The 19,800-nt window shown below is 40.8% G+C and overlaps 1 protein-coding gene across 4 annotated transcripts in view; it reads left to right on the top strand.

Annotated features, from left to right (window-relative positions):
* Positions 1-19,800, top strand: part of lrrc7 (leucine rich repeat containing 7) — a 542,484-nt gene that overhangs the window by 223,278 nt on the left and 299,406 nt on the right. For all 4 annotated transcript variants that reach the window (XM_051932508.1, XM_051932506.1, XM_051932505.1 and 1 more), the window contains exon 3: positions 6,154-6,356. In XM_051932508.1, coding sequence (XP_051788468.1) covers positions 6,154-6,356 — 203 coding nt within the window. The remainder of the gene's footprint in view (positions 1-6,153; positions 6,357-19,800) is intronic.

Raw genomic sequence — 19,800 nt, 5'->3', positions numbered from 1 at the left:
TGTAAGAAAGCAAACATTATTGTAAGATTCAGCCATTTTTAAAGGAGGACTGGCTGTGCACGTCACTTCGCCAGTTTTCTTCATCCGTGGTACCCTTTATGTTCCATGGGCATGGACTCATCTGAGAAAGTCATTGCCAAGTGGCGTTATTGACAACAAGGAGATGTCGACCGACACTTCAGCTTGGGAACCAGCATCCTCAGGCAGTACCCACTGGGGCACCCCAACCCCAGTTTGTGTCCTTGCCAACTTCCCTTGGTATCTCTCAGCAGGAGCAACCCTACCCCTCAAGCACCTCCAACTTTCTTATCTTGGGTCCACTTCCCCTCCGCCTGCCTTTTCCCTGTATCAACACCAGCTCCACCACGATCCTGACTCTTTAATTTCTTTCTTTCTTCCCTTTAATCACTGTGTTTCTCCCTCACTTTCATTCATTCTTTTCTTTTGTTTGTCAATCTCCCCTCTGTCCTGCTCATGTTCCTTAATTACTCACCACATGGCGCTAACGAGGAAATCGGCTGAACTGCACATATCTGTACGTGAATGCAGGCCTGCCAACTCCCTCATCAACAACCTGTGGCTGTCTCCACCTTGCTATCTATGCCCATCTACTCCTTTTCACTGAGCTTGAATGCACTGTTTTTCAAAACTTGCTCCACCATGGACCTCTCTTTCATCACACTATGCTAATGCTGCCCAGAACTACATTATATTCAGTACAGGGGGTAAATATTGATAAGAACATAAGAAATTTGATAAACGAGAGGAGATCATTCAGTCCATCAAACCTGCTTGCGTAGATAATAGATTTCCTTATCCAGATACTTCTTAATGCTTCCAGATGGAGTGAGGTCATCGGTAGAGTCCCTCACTGGTATGTGCTTATACTGTTCCTTTTTCTGACTTATATTAATGACATATGTGCAGATTCTGGTCTAGTTAGTAAACTTGTGAAATTTGCGGATGACGCTACAATTGGAGGGATGGTAGACAATGAGGGGGGAGCAAAAACAACTCAGAAAGACCTGGACAAGCTTTAGAACTGAGTGAACATCAGGAAAATGCAGTTTAATGTAGAAAAGTGCTACACATGGGCAAAAGGAAAGTCAATTATACAGTAAATACCAGATGGGAGACATTGTGATACAATAAGCAATCTCTGAAAAGGACTGAGGGGTTTATGATGACACAACATTTTCCTCAACTAAGCAATGCACAGAAGCAATTATAAAGGCAAATAAAGTGTTAGGTTGTATCATAAAAACTGTTAAATGCGAGTCAAGGGACATTACGCTCAGACTATATAATGCACTTGTGAGATCACATCTCACGTATTGTATGCAGTTCTGATCGCCTCTTTACAAGAAAGACAGCAAGAGAGCAACCAAGTGGACTTAAGAACATGTCCTACTTTGACAGTCTTCAAAAATTAAACCTGTTTAGTGTCAAACATTAGGATTACTAATCATTCCAGCCAGGTTATAGACGCTGTCCTTCCATTATGGCCTCCTGGCTGGTGAAGAAATTGCTCTCGATCCAAGTCAGGATGCCAGTTCATTCACCCAGGCATCTATCTATCTATCTATCTATCTATCTATCTATCTATCTATCTATCTATCTATCTATCTATCTATCTATCTATCTATCTATCTATTGTCACAAAAACAAATGGAGGCAGAAAAAGGTTTGGGGATGGCCACTCCATACACTGAAAGTTTGGCAAACAGAAAAACACATCTTCACAAAACGGAGTCCACAATTAAACTGACTAAGAATAGGAAGGCTGCACTATTTATTTGTAGTAAACAGGAAGTGGTGGGAATTCAGGGACAGGAATCAGAAGTGAGATCATCAGGAGGAGGGCTCTGGAAGGTGGAAGTGATGTCATCGGGAGGCAGAACTTTTAACTGGGAAATGACCTTACTGGGAGGGTTCTTTGGTTGGTCTACAGGGTTAGAAAGGGAGAGAGGATTAGATGACAGTGCCAACCCCTGGCTTGGCTGAGAAACAACATTATTTGAGCCAGTTAAGCCGTCTCCCATAAGTGCATGTGTGACACTATCTATCTATCTATCTATCTATCTATCTATCTATCTATCTATCTATCTATCTATCTATCTATCTATCTATCTATCTATCTATCTATCTATCTATCTATCTATGTACTGTACTATTGTGCAGATGCTTGTACTAACCCTTTAATTTCACTGCACACTGCTGCAGTTGTGTAGAGCCTTATGACTTGCTGTCAAAGCCGCCTTCACTTCTATGCAGCTTCCCCACTTTCTGGGAACTGCAATGAGAGTCGAAGAACATTTTATACTGCCTTATCTGCTGTACCTGGCTGCTGAGATAATAGGAGCAAGCGCTGAGTGAACTGTGTTGCCAGGGAAACAACAATTGCTTCTATGAATCCCATAATAACACGGCACTTTAATGTAGTAGGAGGCATTTAAGGGAAATTCTCTCTCCATTTTAAGAGTAGGCATTGAACCTCTTCGCCTTATCTCCGGTGGCCTCGGCCAATGGGAGCAGGACTTTTCAGCTATTCACTTCAAATATATTTGTTATAAAAAGTATGCTAATGACTTAACAAAAAAAAAGGTAAAAAGCATTTGAAAGAGAGTGAAATTAAAAGCATGTAGAATTACTTTGAATATATTAAGAGTTGCTAAAGGCTTCCAAATTCAATGTTTTATTTAATCTTCTAAGTACAATGGACCTCTGCTGTGCTTTATAATTTCACAAGCTGATCAAAATAATAGTTTGAAAACCTTTCTCTGAAAAAGCCTATGTCAGTGCGTAGAATATAATGAGGTGCCATCATGGAGGAGTTAAGACTCCTGAGTAAGTTATGTTGATTGTCGACCCCAAATCGGCCTGGCATGACTAAGTATAGAATGTCCAAATGAGTATTAAATTCAACCTACTTGATGTTTTGTTCATTTTCTACTGCTTATCCAGGACCGGGTCATGGGGGCACCAGTCTTAGCAGTGACGCAATGCTTCTCTTTCCCCAGCTACACTTGCCCACTCATACTGTGGGACCCTAAGGTGTTCCCAGGCCATCTGGGAGACATAACAGTGTCTAGTGAATTTCCCCTTGGGATTAATAAAGTATCTATCTATCTATCTATCTATCTATCTATCTATCTATCTATCTATCTATCTATCTATCTATCTATCTATCTATCTATCTATCTATCTATCTATCTAATCGTCCCAATGAATCCTGGGTCATCTCTGGGTTCTCCTCCCAGCTGGTCATGCCTGTAAATCCTTCACATCCGTATCAGATGCATGAACCACCTCATTTTGCTACTCTTGATGCAAGGGGTCCTAGCTTCTCTTGGATGTCTGTGCTTGTCACCATACCTCTAAGGGAGAGCCCAGCCACCTTGAGGAGAAAACTCATTTCTGCCGCTTGGGCTTTGTTGCTACAACCCTCACCAGGAAAAGTGGTTGTGACGATGAGATGAGATTATTTGGACTACCCAAAGGATTCAGCAACTGCAATCATTAAACTGGACATACTGTCAGATTAAAAGTCGTGTGTGTTCCTGTAAGGTGATGCCTAACTTAATATCAACTAAAAAATTTTAAAATGTTGCTGTTTTCTATTTTAAAATCTGTATTAATACAAATGTCACTAAGTCTGTTGAATTTTGTATCACCTTTCTATTGCAGTACATCAACCATTAGAATTTCCTAAGCCCCACTCGTTGCAGATATACAGACAAGCAGAGGAATGCTGCATTCCTCCTCATCCTCCACAGTCACAACAACAACAACAACATTTATTTATATAGCACAAATTCATACAAAAAGTAGCTCAAAGTGCTATACATAATGAAGAAAAGAAAAATAAAAGACAAAATAAGAAATTAAAATAAGACAACATCAGTTAACATAGAAAAGGAGTAAGGTCCAATGGCCACGTCTTTCAATCCTTCATAATCAAAAAGGCAATAGTAAGATGGAAGCAGGTATCCACCAGAGCCACAACCAGAACCCTCCAGCTTCCTCTGACACTTCTGCATGATTTTAGATTCAATAAACAAGAAGTACAACATTCACTTTGGAATTTGCAATAATTTGAACTTTTGGAAAGGTAACAGGACCAGATGAAATACCAGCAGAGGTGTGGAAGAGTTTAGGAGAAGAGGAAGCAGATGTGTTGTGGGATCTAATGTAGAAGATATATGAACAAGAGAAAATACCAGAGGAGTGTAGGAAGAGTGTGATAGATAGATTGTACCCATTTAAGGAGAAAGGTGATATCCAAGATTGTGGAAACTACAAAGTTGATGTCACGCACAATGTAAATCTGGGAAAGACTTATAGAGAGAAGGCTTAGGGAAGACACCATCATAGGAGAGGAGCAGTTTGGTTTTATGTCAGGGAGAGGAACAACTGATGCAGTCTTTGCATTGAAACAGATGATAGAGAATGATCGAGAAAAACAGAAAGGTCTGCATATGGTTGTCATTGATTTGGAGAAGACTAATGATAGACCACCATGGTAAGAAGCCTGGAGGTGTATGAAAGAGAAAGGAGGACCAGAAAAGTATGTGAGGATTGTCCAAGATATGTGTGAGGGAATGATGACTTGGGTTAAAAGCAGTATTGGGATAACAATGTTGGAAGAATGGAGAAGGGCTTTGGAAAATAAAGGACTGAAAATAATTAGGAAGAAGACAGAATATATGAGATTTAATAATGATTAGGGTTCAGAAGTTAGCCTGCTGGAAGAGCCATTGAAAAGAGTGGATCAATTTAAATATCTAGGATCTGTGGCAACCTAAGATGAAACATTAGAGTCAGAGATAACCCATAGAGTACAGTGTGGATGGAACGATTGGAAGAAGGTATCATGGGCAGTAAAGGGAGAAGAAGAAGATGTAGCAAAAATTAGAATGTTGATGGATGTGTGGAGTTACTAAAAATGACAGAATATGAAATGAGACAATCAGAGGTACAACAAAAATGGAGAAATAGCTAAGAATGGACAGGAAAGGAGGTTGATGTAGTATGGACATGTGATGAGGATAGACAATGAATATGTGGGCAAAAGACTGATGGGAATGGAAGTCCAGGGGAAGAGAAAGCGAGGGAGAGCAAAGTGGAGGAGGATTGATAAAGTAAAAGAGGATCTGAAGGAGAAGGGACTGACTAGTGAGGAGGTGTAGGACTGAGCTGTATAGAGAAGGATGATCAAGCACACCCAACCCACACAGAAGTGGTAAAAGATGAAGAGGAAGATAATTTGCACTTTTTTGCTTTGCACCCTCCCCCACCTTAAGCTATCGTCTATGGGGGACGAGCGAAAGCTTTAGATTCGTCCAAACTTTCAATGTCCGGTTTTCAAGTAAAAAGAGAGGGTGTATGAGATCCTCTACAAAACAATGTGGGGCTAGCAGAAGCTGTGGAGAACCTAAACTGGTATGCCTGAATAACAGAGTGACCTGTCCCCTGATACTGAAAACAATGATATCTCGATGATGGGTGTGCGTCTGTCTGTTTCTGTGTGTGTCTATGTGTCACAGTTTCTTGAGGATGTTCTAAAGCTAAAACGCTTGAATGGAAAAAATATCAAACTCGAAACTTAAGCCTGTTATGAGAAGACGATGTGCTGATTAGTTTTTGAACCAAATCGTGCAAGAGAAAGAGATGCTCTTGAGGAACCCTCAAATTCAGTAATTCAGCAATTAATTATGAATTCATCTTGTCAATTGCTATTGTAATGACCTATTTTATGATTAGAAAGATCAACATTAGAGTGGTAAATAATTACTGAAATATTATAGAATTGTTCGGGTAACTTGGTTCCGAGGGCACAAAGCCTACTGATGCTCACATATGAATTTTTGACTCACAGTCTTATGTTGAAAACACATTATTGTTTGCAATATTTACTGTTTAGCACTTAAAGATTGTGTGGAAATATTATTTGCTAAGACATTCCTACTGATTGATTACTTCTGTGTGATATAGTTATAAGTTTTGAAAAACTTTGAAAGTATGCATTGGGTAAAGAAGCTGTATTCATTTGTCACTTTTTCAGTCACTTGTGGAAAATAATTTATGCAGCCACAGATAACTACCACATGGTCATCTGTATGAAATGCTCACTTTTTCTGTCTTCTTTCTCAGTGCAGTGTCTGGAAATGACGACCAAAAGGAAGATCATTGGGCGTCTGGTACCCTGCCGATGCTTCCGGGGTGAAGAGGAGGTAATCTCAGTCCTGGACTACTCTCACTGCAGCCTCCAACAGGTGCCAAAGGAGATCTTCAGTTTTGAACGCACTCTAGAGGAACTTTATCTGGATGCTAATCAGATTGAAGAGCTGCCCAAGGTTGGTATCTTTAATGACATCAAACCATAGGAAGCCAACAACTGCAATGCAGAAAATGGAAAAGATCTCCAATGGAGATGGCAATTGAAAAGTCAGTGTTGTATTTGTTTCTGATGGATTTTTTAACATGTTCAAGTTAGTATAACGGCTCACTTCCCAAAATGTAGGAGAAAGAGTTTAATGGGTGTACTCGTTATTTATTTGTGCCAAGTAAAAAGAGAGGGTGTATGAGATCCTCTACAAAACAATGTGGGGCTAGCAGAAGCTGTGGAGAACCTAAACTGGTATGCCTGAATAACAGAGTGACCTCTATTTCAAAATACTGGTTTTCTAAGAACTTTCAATAACTACTGCTCCATCAAGTAAATAGCTCATGTTCATGATTTTGATGGTAAATCCTTCTATCCACTAATTTCGGAATTCAAGGTCAGGAGTTTCACCCGACAAAATCATGAATAAGACAGATGTTACTGTATAATTCCTGTTTGTATTTAATTCTTCTCAGGCTTTCTGGAAGCTATTAAAATAATCTGCTGTTTATTCATATGTTTTCTAGGGATTTCATACCCAGAGAGCTGCTTTCTGGTTTTTTTTTTTTTTAATTTAGAGTCTTTATTTTGAAGGTTATAAGTTTTCCCGCCTTTTCGACACCATAATGCTTTTTCTGAGCGCCATCTGTTGACAATTCTTGTTACGATGCACCAGGGTTGTGTGACCACGATGCTATGCATTTAAAGGTCACCTGACATAGCCTCACTCGGAGATTGAATTCGTTTATTGCTAACTTCATGCTTTATTTTGAGAATTGTTGGGATAGACTTTTGCTCTGAACTCAGACTTTGATTTTTGGCTTTGGCACTTCTCTCTTTGTTCTCCAGGTTTAGCCATTTGTTTTGTTTTTTTCGATCTCGTCTTTTTTACCGGTCCTTTCTCATTATTATTATTTTTTTTTGAAGTCAGTACAACAGAGAATGCGAAACACTGATGACAATGGTCGCCTCTAAATGAATAGCCGCATCTGCAGTTGTATTTACAGTAATTTACAGTACACAAAAATAATGAGTCTTCAGCTTTAAAGGATAAGTTTGGTATTTTTCAAGTCAGTTATTTCTTCACGAATATGGTATTTATGCATTTACCACATGAATGTGTGCTCCAAAGTCCATCAATTCTACAAATTTTAAAAAATATCTTGCCCACGCAGGATTTTTACGATGGAGACAATGGGTCAAGAACAACCAACTGAAAATAAAAGCCTAAAACGTACCGAATTCGTCCTATTTGAGCTTCAATAAAAGAAAGTATGCCTTACGTGTGTCCAACACATGTTTGTGACAACAAAAGGGATTTGAAAATTATCATTTTATTGCATAATCCATCTATTATATTTCTAGAGAAAAGGATGCATATGCTATTCTCTGTTCACTTGTGTGAGTCGTCACATACAAGTAAATACAAGAGTAAATTTAAACAAGTCCAACCATGTGACATAAACAGTTTACTGTGATTTGGTCTTTCAAGAGGAAGCTATGTCCTGGAGGATTAAAAGTTATTGTGGAAGAGCATACACAGCTGGTTTTCTTTTAAGATGGCTGAATCTCATAATACTGGAGCTTTTTGTTAACAAATTACAGGTATATGTGATTGTACCGTGTGTGTATATTCACAAGACATGGATCAATACTCAGCAGCTGTGGGAAACTCTTCACAAGCATTTCCCACTTATAAGCACAACACAAAGCCAAATAGAGCAGCACACAGCAATGCCTTTCTCTTCCTCTCTTTCTCTTTATCCTTGTCTGTCTCTCCTTCCACCTCCACTCATCCTCCAGCAAGCTTTCTCACCTTTCTCCCGACTCCGGCTTCAGGAGCAGTGGCAGCTGGCTCTTTTTATGTCATCCCTGGGAGTATTTCTGGTTCCTTGTAGGACTTGTCCAGAAACACTTCCCAGTCGGGTGGGAGCCCGATGACATAGGGCTTACGAGTCCCTGCAGAATCCCCGGTGGCACCCCCTGAACCCAACAGGGCTTAGCCACTAAAATCCACTTCCCAATGTGCCCTGTGGAAATCTGTGATGCTGTAGCAACCCAGGGATGCTACCACCTAGTGATCTGGGGGAGGTAATGCCCTGTGTATGTTCTCTCCCCCTTGTCCTCCCACTTCAGAGTTGTCCTGGATGGGCAAGGGCCCCAGTTGTCTGTCATAAGATCGTTTAATTTCACTTTTTGGAGTGTTTTAAAAATAATCCAGTAACAGTTTACAATAACTTCTATTACTTTCATTAACACTAAAATCTCTGAAGCTTACGAAAAAGTCATAATCCCAGGTCACCTTAAATTCCTTCGCACCTCCTCATCAGCGTCTTTGTTTTGCAAATGTGTCAATCAGCACAAACAGCCTGCTACACTACCGACACAGCTGAAGTTCTCCCAGCTCAAGTCTGTTTATCTGGGTATGAGGTGTCTGGAATTGTATTGGGTAAATAATATATTGTTATTTGGAACACACACATTTCATGTGTGTTCTATGTCTCCAACAATCTGGGTAAATGTAGGATGACAGGAAATATGAGGCAAGAAATGTTGAACACATAACTAGAACAGAAACTTTTTCAATGTTATAGTAAAAATTAAATCAATGTTGACATGAAATGTATAATGTGTTAAAATTTCAAATACTTTCACAAAAGGTATAATAAAACAAGTGCACCTTTATTCAGGAATATTGGAAGGAATTTAAAGTGGCATGGGATTACAGCTTTTTTCGTAGGGTTCAGGTATTCTAGTGTGTGGCACCCAGATGGGGCTCATGCCCGGCCAGGATGCCCAGGAAGACAGGAGGAGGGCTCATTCTTCCTCCAGACCACGAGGGGGCGTCCGCCCTGGTTGTATTGGGGGCCACGGGTACAGGGCTTGGAAAACCAACCCTGTAGGGGCCCGTGGTCACCGCCAGGGTGCGTCCCACTGCCTGTAGGACCCCGGACCCCAGTACTTCCGCCACACCAGGAAGTGCTGGGGGGAAGAAGAGAGGGAACACCCGGAGTGCTTCTGGGAGGACAGCCGGCATTTCCGCCACACTGGGGCATGTCCGCGGGATTGCCGGTGTACACCTAGAACACATCCGGGTACAGATAAAAGGGGCCACCTCCCTTCATTCGTGGCTGGAGTCGGGTGGAAGTAGGACAAGGTGCAAGAACGAGAGAAGTAGGCAGTCTGAAGAGGCAGAGTGGTTGGCCTGGACTTTGTGGAAGATTGGGGTTTGTGGCACAATAATTGTAAATAATAGTGTAAATAAACGTGTGTTGGGTGACATGAGCGTGTCTGCCTGTCTGTGTCCGAGCCAGTTTCCACAAGTGTTAATAAACCCTTACAAACATTTACCGTGGATCAATAGTTTTTCACTTTAGCTTCCCTAAAAAGATGTTCAATAAGTGAAGAAATAATTTGTAAAGACAAAGAAACATTGTATAATAATTGTTAATTACATCTTTTAAGTGGTGTCAGAATTTTGCCTTTTTACAGCATGAGTTTTGAGTTACAGAAAATCATCAAGCTGTAGTGATTTGCTTCCTTTATGACTTCTACTATGCTGGTAGTATATTTACCATTTAGAAGTAAGATTTGTAATTAATATGTTATATCTCAGCCAAGGTTCTTCCCCTGGCCGTGGTTCAAATTCATGTCTTATATTTCTTTTGTTCATTCTTGATTATGCATCATTCTTTCTTTTTAATTTTGTCCATGTATATAAGCTGCCTTTGTTATGTTCCATGTGTTTTGTGAGTTGTTCTCCAAGAGGTGTGGCCACCTGCCAATCACTGCCATGAACTTCTCTCAGTCCTATAAATCCAGAGGGTCTCCCACAGTTCCCTGCAGTTAATTTTTTAATGCACTAGGGAGTTGGTGAGTGTTCTTGTGTTCTACTGTGCTTTTCGTCTGGATTACTGACCATTTTGCTCAGTTTCGTTGACTTTGCCTTGAACTGTGTATTGAGACTTGTTCAGTTTGGATTGCTCTTGCTGTTAACTCCCTTTTGCCTTGTGTGCTATACAGAGCTTTGTGTACTTACAGAGTATTTTTGTGATAACAAATCTTTTAATTTTATGAGGTTTCTGCAGTAGTTGGCTCTTTTGTATCCAGCTGGAGCTTTTGATGGGATTTTCTCCTCAAAGTGGGTGGTTTTGGAAGTGCTTTTGAGACTTACGTGCTTTGGGACTTGGGACTCCCATTCATAACTATATGTTATCTGTTCATATTACAGGACATTTATGAGTGACTAATTTTGCATTAGAAGATAAAAATGTAACAAATGCTAATTCTAATAGCTAAACCACCCCAGCATCTCATCCAGACAGAGACAGAGAACTCCAAGCCTTCTTCAGAAGTCAGAGGAAACAGCCTACTTGTCAAGAGACAAATTGTGCTGTCACACCAAGACATATAGTTGTCAGTGTTCTCCTTTTTGTCAGTGTCCTTTTGCTTCCTGAAGTTAATGACCAGCTCCTTCCCTTTATTAACATTGAGGGTGAGATTATTGTGCTGGAATCATTGTGTCAGTAGGTAGACCTCCTCTTTATATAGTTTCTCATCATTGTTGCTGATCAGGCCTATGCTATGATTCTGACAATCGGCTCATGCTAAGGTCTGAGAACTAGGAAGCCCAAAATTCTGCTACAAATTCTCTGTAGGCACATGACCCAAAGAAACTGAGGTGTTCAAGTGCTGTGGTCCTGCCACACAAAAAATATCAAATATTTCTAAAAAGACTCACACACCTGCGCTTAATTTAGGTCTTGGACCCTAGATTGGCCTCACGCCAGGCAGCCTAACCCCTAATCGAATGGCACGCTTCGACCTGCACTAGTTCAGAAATGAAGATAAGGCTATGAAAGTTAAAAAATGTCTAAAATAAAGAGATAAGATGAGGCCTCTGGTCCCCAAGAAATCAAAAGCAAAGTTCTTTTAATAAATTAAAAATTTATTTCATGAAAAATTAATCACAATAAAAGCAAGTCCTGCAAAGAAGAGCAGAAATAACCCAAAACAAAGCCAATACAGAATCCAAAAACATTATAATAGATTAGATTAGATAAATTTTATTAATCCCTTGGGGGAATTCAGGTGCATACAGCAGTAAAACACAGAAAGCAAGTATACAGACACACAGGACAGATAATGCAGCTAATCAATTGATAAATAAATAAACTTAACAAATACATCAAATTGAAGAATTGAATTGCCTAATAGCAGAAAAAAACCCAGAGGTGCTCCTTAGCACACCATGGTTGAATGAACCTGTTCTGTGAGATCACCTCCTGGGGGGATGGAGAGGATTTTTCATGATAGCATCCAATTTTGCCACAATCTTGTTTTCCACAAAAGCTTTCATTGTGTCCAGGGTCCGCCCTGTGATGGAGCTGGCTTTCTTGATGAGTTTGTTCAGGCATTGTGCCTCTTTTGAGCTCAAGTTGCTCCCCCAGGAGACTACAACATAGAACACCACAGTGGCTACTATAGACATTTCCAGCACACATCAAAAGTCCACTTTACTTTGGACCTTCTTGTACAGCACCACTGTGTTGTCAGACCAGTCCAGTTTGTTCTTTACATGCATCCCCAGGTACTTGTAGCTCTGAACCACTTCCACGTCTTCCCCCTTGGTGGTGACTGGTCTCAGAGTCTTCCTGGCATGCTGGAAGTCCACCACCAGCTCTTCTGTTTTGCTGACACTGAGTTGCAGGTTATTGTCCCTGCAAAACAAGACAAGAGTCCTCCACAACCTTCCAGTACTCCGACTCATCTCCATTATTAATGCAGCTTATGATGGACGGGTCATCTGAGAATTTCTGTAGATAGCAAGTGCTGATATTGTGCTGGAAGTCTGTTTGTTGTGTTAGTGGGTCAATAAGAAGGGAGACTTGAAATCAGGAATCGAAATGCAGGAGCACAAGTCACAAAAGCACAGGAATCAATAACAAGATCATACTATGAGAAAGCAACGTTCAAAGCATATTTACGCTTTCATATCCTGTCATCTTGTGGACACAGTCTAGCTTCCCAGAGTGCACTCTGAACTGTCCCTGGTGAATTTATATCTTGCAAGGCCTGAACGTTAAAACGATATGTTCGGCGACTGAGTTGGTTGTTGCTTCTGCATTTTCAACCAGGACTCTGACAACAATCCAATTTGCACCTTTTACTATTTTTCTTAAATGAGCTGCAAGAGAAACTGCCCTTTGGCTAGGGTATTGCCTTTCATTGAATGGCTAGTTCCAGATCCTGAAAGTGCCTCTTTTCACCAGCAGGTTACTGGATTGCACTTGTAGCAATTGCCGATCCACTGCATTCTGATCATTTATTTCTAGCAGAAAGGTCAGAGCACTTTTTCTATGCATTATTATCTCTAAATCCTTGATTCGCTCATGCAGGGTAATTGGCTCACAAGTTTTATCTTGAAAATATCATTCCGTCCGTCGGCTACCATAGAAACAGACACTAATCTAGGCAGTGAAATAAAGAAAAAAAGCTTCTTAGTGAACAGAAAGAGTTGCAAAATGCAGGGAAAAGGAAGCTCTTGAAGCAGCATACTGGATGACCTTTGATGGGCACCACTTGCAAATACTGTACACTGTGAGTGAACATATACTTTAAACATAAATAAATTACTTATACAGTATAGTGCCTTGGAAAAGTATTCAGACCGCAGACCGGTTTCCTTACAATAAACTTGTATTTTCTGCAATATTCTCATTTTTGAGAGTGAACCAATGGTGAGAAAAGGTTTTGATGTCCACATTAAGCAATTGTTTTTCTATAATGTAAACGTAGTGTATCCATAACACTGGGATAAACACATATAATGTACAAATCATATATGTGCTTTTGTCACATTAACAAATACTTTTTCTTCTTTCGGCTGCTCCCATTAGGGGTTGCCACAGCAGATCATCTTCTTCCATATCTTTCTGTCCACTGCATCTTGCTCTGTCACACCCATCACCATCATGTCCTCTCTCACCACATCCATAAACCTTCGCTTAGGCCTTCCTCTTTTCCTCTTCCCTGGCAGCTCTATCCTTAGCATCCTTCTCCCAATATACCCAGCATCTCTCCTCTGCACATGTCCAAACCAACGCAATCTCGCCTCTCTGACTTTGTCTCCCAACCATCCAACTTGAGCTGACCCTCTAATGTACTCATATCTAATCCTGTCCATCCTCGTCACACCCAATGCAAATCTTAGCATCTTTAACTCTGCTACCTCCAGCTCTGTCTCCTGCTTTCTGGTCAGTGCCATCGTCTCCAATCCATATAACGTAGCTGGTCTCACTACTGTCCTGTAGACCTTCCCTTTCACTCTTGCTGATACCCGTCTGTCAAAAATCACTCCTGACACTCTTCTCCACCCATTCCACTCTGCCTGCACTCTCTTTTTCACCTCTCTTCCACAGTCCCCATTACTCTGTACTGTTGATCCCACGTATTTAAACTCATCCACCTTTGGCAGCTCTACTCCTTGTATCCTCACCATTCCACTGACGTCCCTCTCATTCACACACATGTATTCTGTCTTGTTCCTACTGACCTTTATTCCTCTCCTCTCTAGAGCAGATCTCCTCCTCTCCAGGGTCTCCTCAACCTGCTCCCTACTATCGCTACACATCACAATGTCATCAGCAAACATCATAGTCCACAGGGACTCCTGTCTAATCCCGTATGTCAACCTGTCTATCACCATTGCAAATAAGAAAGGGCTCAGAGCCGATCCCTGATGTAATCCCACCTCCAACTCAAATGCATCCGTCATTCCTACTGCACACCTCACCACTGTCACACTTCCCTCGTACATATCCTGTACAACTCTTACGCACTTCTGTGCTATTGTATGAGGCTGTAATTGCTGCCAAAGGTGCATCGACAAAGTATTGAGCAAAGGCTGTGAATACCTATGTACTTGCAAGTCCCAAAGCTCCAAAGAGAACAAAGGAGATGCCTGAAGAGACAAGGCAGACACGGCAAACAAGTCCCAAAACAGAATCCATAGACGATGGTCGAAACAGAACAGAGGTTCAAAAAATATCCAAAAAGACAGTCCCAATACAAAATCCAGAGGTGAAGTCAAAAACATAGCAAGGGTTCAAAAAAATTGATTATTACAGTCCCAAAACATAATCCAAAGACGAAGTTGAGAAACAAAGCACAGGGTCGAAAATCAAGAAAAGCACAAAACAAAAACAAAAGTAAAGAAACACAAGAAAACACAAGAAAACACTCCACTCCCAAGTGCTGCCAGGAACTATGGGAGGCCCAGCCTTAAATAGGGTGGTGGGCCGTTCCTAGCGGTGATGGGCAGGTGGTCCCACCCACTATGGAACCAACCACAAAACACAAGGGACCTAATTAAGGTCCTTCCCCTTTTCCAACATACAAACAGAAAAATGAACATAATAAATAAAATAAACATAAATGCAGATAACTGACATAAAATTAGACAAAATAGCCAGGGAGAAAATGCTGGCTGAAACATGACTGAAGAAGGCTTTATGGGAACACACTTGGGAGACGGAGCTCCAGTCAAGAGAGGTTCAGAACCACACGAATACCATTGAAAGGTGCTGAAGGTACACGAGATAGAAAATATTTAGAAATTATTTTATTATGTGTCTTTGACAAGTAACTTGACTAGTATATAAATAAGTCAATAAGTTGTAAAAAATATAAAAATCATCAAATTAATATAAAAAGTAGACCAATTGTTATGAAATACAAAGTTATTATTTTATTACAATTACAGGTTTTATTCCACAACAACCTTATTTTTAAAGATCGTTTTTATTTCACAGTGCCACTTTTGCAAGTGGCACATTTTGGAATGCCTCTTTTCGTCACTTGCCAATCAAGACAAAGATCACCCGGCTTAACTTGTTCCTATTGGTTAATTCTTTGCTGCTGATTACTTTTCCCTGATTGTAGACAATAAGCTGCCAGGTCTTTGAGTGCCAGCACTACTCGGATTCAAACTGGCAAAAGTACAGAAGCAGTTAAAAGTTGGGATGGTTAACTTAAATAGAAAGAGATCATTTAACACATGACCCTATTTTTGACAATACATTGTAGTACTAAGGTGTTGTACCGTGTTAGCCATTATGAATTTAGTGAAAAGTCAAGCAAAATGACACCATTTTGGTGTCATTTTGCTTGACTTTTTATGACAATACATTGGAAATGCTTAGACATAGATGGGCTCTTCAAAATGGTGATGTTTGCAAAGAAGTCATTAAAAGCTTAAGACTGAGTGTGGTGCCCACAAGAAAACAAAAAATCTGGACAAGAACAGACTATTCAGCCCAACAAAGATCGCCAGTCCTATCCTAATTCTTTTAAAATAACATCAAGTTGAGTTTTGAAGGTCCCTGAAATCCACATATCTACCACACTAGTTGGTCACTTACAGTACAGACACAATATACAGATAGATAGATAGATAGATACTTTATTAATCCCAAGGGGATAATATACAAGATACAGTATAAAGTAAGGTGATGTTAGATGAAAGGGGTTTTGTGAAAATAATGTTTTGCTAGGACATGCTGTCAAAAGTACTGCTGAACCTTATCATTTGCTTCACACTTCTCTGTGGCAAAAGGTGTTTTGTTCTTTAGGTCTAATGTCCATCTGTCTTTCATATCCACTGATGCTTCTTTGTCTGTTGAGCTTGGTACCGATTCCATTGTGGTTAGAGTTGCTGCCTATAGGTCCCAGAGGGTGATTGTGTGCCCTCTAACACTCCCTTTTTTCAGAATGTTTATGTTCTCCTAAAGCCTGTGTGTTTTTCTTCTGGTCGTCTCCCACATTCTTTAAAGACGCATGTTGTAATGGACGGGCTGGTATCCCCATCAGGAATGGTCCTGGGCACTTACTTGGCCAAGAGGGCAGGAAGAAAGGCAAGACATTCCCTGCCCTAATCAGAAGATTAGCAAAAGATGCCATTGTGTCAGTGGATACGTTGACACATACCCAGGTGGGAGGCCAATGTAAAGATGGTACCGGGGGAGATAACATGTTCAGACTATTTACCCCACCTTTGACACAGTAGATGGCAGCATCCCTGGGTTAGGATACCCACAGGGCATGCTGGGAGCTGTATTCCCATGGGGCAGACCTGTGGGGGCCGCCAGGAGGAGATCCTTTGAATAGTAATCCCTACTTTTTGGGGTTTTTGTTTTACCTGGTATTTTTATTTAAGTTCTCTAAAAACAAGGAAAATGAAATGATTCTCCTTAGGGTTAGGTTTTGGGGAAAATCAGGATTCCCATAGGCTCTGTCAGCAGTGCTACCAAGTTGAGCTGTATGCTTTCAGTCCTATGGGTGCCCAGAAGGCACGGGCCACTGACCTGTTAGGGTTAGGGTTAGGGGTAGGGCCTTAGCACTGGAAATACTCCTGGGTAAAAGAAGCCGCTCAACCTCATCCAGGTGAGTTGGAGTCGGGTGTGGAAGACAGACAAAGCTTGCCTGTGAGGACTGGAGGAGAAGAAAGAAAGAAAGAAAGAGAAAGAAAGAATGAAAGAAAAACAAAGAAAGAAACATTGTGCTTATGTCACTATTAGAAGGAAACCTTTGTAAGATATTTGTTTAATAAACTTTGCATTTGTTCCTGGGACTTGTGTCTGTGTGGTTGTGTCTGGGGTTTGGGGTGCAGCAGTGCCCCCTACTGGTTACAGTTGGTTTCAGAATGTTGCATGAACCAAGGAAAACTCATCCAAAAACCTGTGAACTGCCGGTGACAAAACCATTCCATCTATCCATTATCCAACCCGCTATATCCTAACTACAGGGTCACGGGGGTCTGCTACATGATCAGTAATTTTTTTTTCAGGTAAGAGAGCTTAAAACAAAGAAATCCCATTATAACTTTGTGAATTAATTAGACCAAGCTTCCATTTACATATCACAGTTTTAAAGAGCATTCCAGTTATTTTTAATTCGCATATGGGAAAACTGTGCCCCTCGATGTTTTCAAGCAGGAGAACTCACATTGTAAATCAATTAGCATTTCAGTGCCGCCTGCTGTTTACATTTGACCTTCCCCTTTGCACAAATGAGGCCTCATGCCTTTTCCTTTTCTCATTTGCCCTTTAGAAAACCCTGCGAGTAGAAGAATTGCGACAAGTAAAAGGACAGGACACTAAAAGTACCCGCTTTGTAACACAGAAGTCACATTGTAAATCAATAAGTAGCTGCTGTTTACACATTATCTTCCTCACCTTCAGCCAACGAACAAGAGCACCGGCCTTTTTGTTCCTCTCAGTATTTAGAAGTGACAGAACACAACACTAAAAGCATGCTTTTTTTTTCTTGTAAAGGAAACCCACATTGTATAACATAAGAAAATGTTACACAAGAGGGGACATTTCATTCCATCAGGTTCCACTGCTGATTACCTTTCATGCAACACCACAGCCCAGTTTCTCTATTTATTTGCTAATATTTTTGCTTATTGCAAGCTGCTTACCTTTGAAGATCTACCTTCATAGACTGTCAAGCTAAACCAAATCCTATAGTTTTTAGCGTTTCGTATCTTTGGATAAAATTTTGGTTTATGGCATTTCAACAACACAACATTACAATAAACCCTATCGATTATAAGATGAGACACATTCAATAATTGAGAACGTTGAAAAACAACGATTAAACAGAAAGTAAACATTACTCCAACAGAACGACTAAGGAAACAAGATGACAATAGGTCGTCCCCAGAGGCCACCATTTGCAGTTAGCAGTTGCTGTTTAATAGGCCTGTTTCAGCAGGGATAAATAATGCTTCACTTAGTTTCCCCGATGTCTGGGCGCCTGATAGCATCTGACAAATTGAAGCAGAACAAACTCGATACAAAGGCTGTCTGGAGTTTGACACCACCTTAAGAGCTTTTGTTAGAACTCTATTTTTGTAGCCCACATCAGGACCATTTCTCCCGACCGGTCACCACTTAGCACGTTACTAGTGGCATTGACTGGCATTTTCTTTAGTGTTTTGTTTCAGATTACTATAAAAAAATATTAAGGTAGTGTCATGTTTGTGCACCAAGGGACCACCTTCTGTGCCTTGAGACAGTAAGCAATACCACTTTGGGACATGAGGGGGCGCTAGCACTAACCACTTATTATCTCTCCCTTGCCAGCTGCAAAGTGGTGTCCATGGATGGTGGCTTGCCTCGCCCACAAGGCCTTGCCTCTTCCACCCATAAAAACGTTCAGTTTGGACAAGGACTTCAACAGAGACAGATCAACCGCTGAAGTGCCATAAGGCCTCCTGAATCAAGCGGCAAAGGCGCAGCAAGTCTTATTGGGATTTTTTCTTCACATTAAATGGGGTTGCCCATTTGGCATCCTAACCTTTCTTTTGGCATCCTCGTGACAATACTTTTAGTAAAAGATTAAACAATATAATTAAAACATAGCCAACATCAAAATACACAACTTTCTAAAAAGTACAGTGCCTTGTGAAAGTATTCACCCCACCTCCTTTAGTCTTCATCTTGTTTTGTCGCATTACAACCTGGAAAAATATACATTATGTGTATTGTTGGTCACCCAGCAAGCTGAATACTAACTTGGACAATGATTCTTACCCTCGATAAGAGGTTTTGGCTAAAGAACAGAACACCATCAGTGTGGTAAGGCAAGTCCAGGGGGACCTTTTATCAAATTAATTGGTTTTAATTGATTTTAGACACAACTCGAGAGCTTAGGTGAGAGATACACATGTGAGTGCGTGTGCTGGCTTAATGAAGACATTTCCATTTAAGAGGCAGCGCGTTGGGGATATGAGGAATAAAAAGAAAGCGGATGGGTACTGGTAGGTAGAGAAGATCATTTTTGTTATGGTCAGACAAAAGCAATAGCAAGAGGTATCCATGGGAGAGAGAAAGGACAGTATGGGCTGCAGCGGCCCTGCTGAGCAACTAACAGTAGCAAGAGTGATGACTCCGTGTCATGGCTGTGATCAAATCTGCTGAGCAGGGGAGGAGATGACATAAAGAGAGGCCAAAGGAGCTTGTTGAAGACTGGAGGACCCAAGGCGTTGTGACATCCAGGTGGAGGGCAAGGCACCCTGGGGATCTGTGGAGACGGGCTGAGGTGGCAGCTCCAGAACTGTGCTGGCTGAGGTGGCAGACCGGGATTCATTGAACTACATACCTGGTATTCCTAATGTCTTAATGTGTAGGGGAAAAAAGGACCAAAAAAGAGTAAACCTCTTGACCTCTGGTAAAACCATTTGGGCTTTTAAATATACTTATTGGGCTTATTTATTTCTGAACTTGAATTATTTATTGCACTTTTGGGCCCTTTAATCCTTTACTGATAAACGTTTGCACACTTTTGAACTAAACGTCTTGCCTGTCTCCTCACTCAGCTGGGTCCAGCTCAGTATATAACTACTGAAG

Source organism: Erpetoichthys calabaricus, chromosome 10 (assembly GCF_900747795.2).
Source record: "Erpetoichthys calabaricus chromosome 10, fErpCal1.3, whole genome shotgun sequence".
Taxonomy (NCBI): Eukaryota; Metazoa; Chordata; class Cladistia; order Polypteriformes; family Polypteridae; genus Erpetoichthys; species Erpetoichthys calabaricus.
Note: the sequence above shows the minus strand (reverse complement) of the source record. Positions and strands in the feature narration are given on the sequence as shown.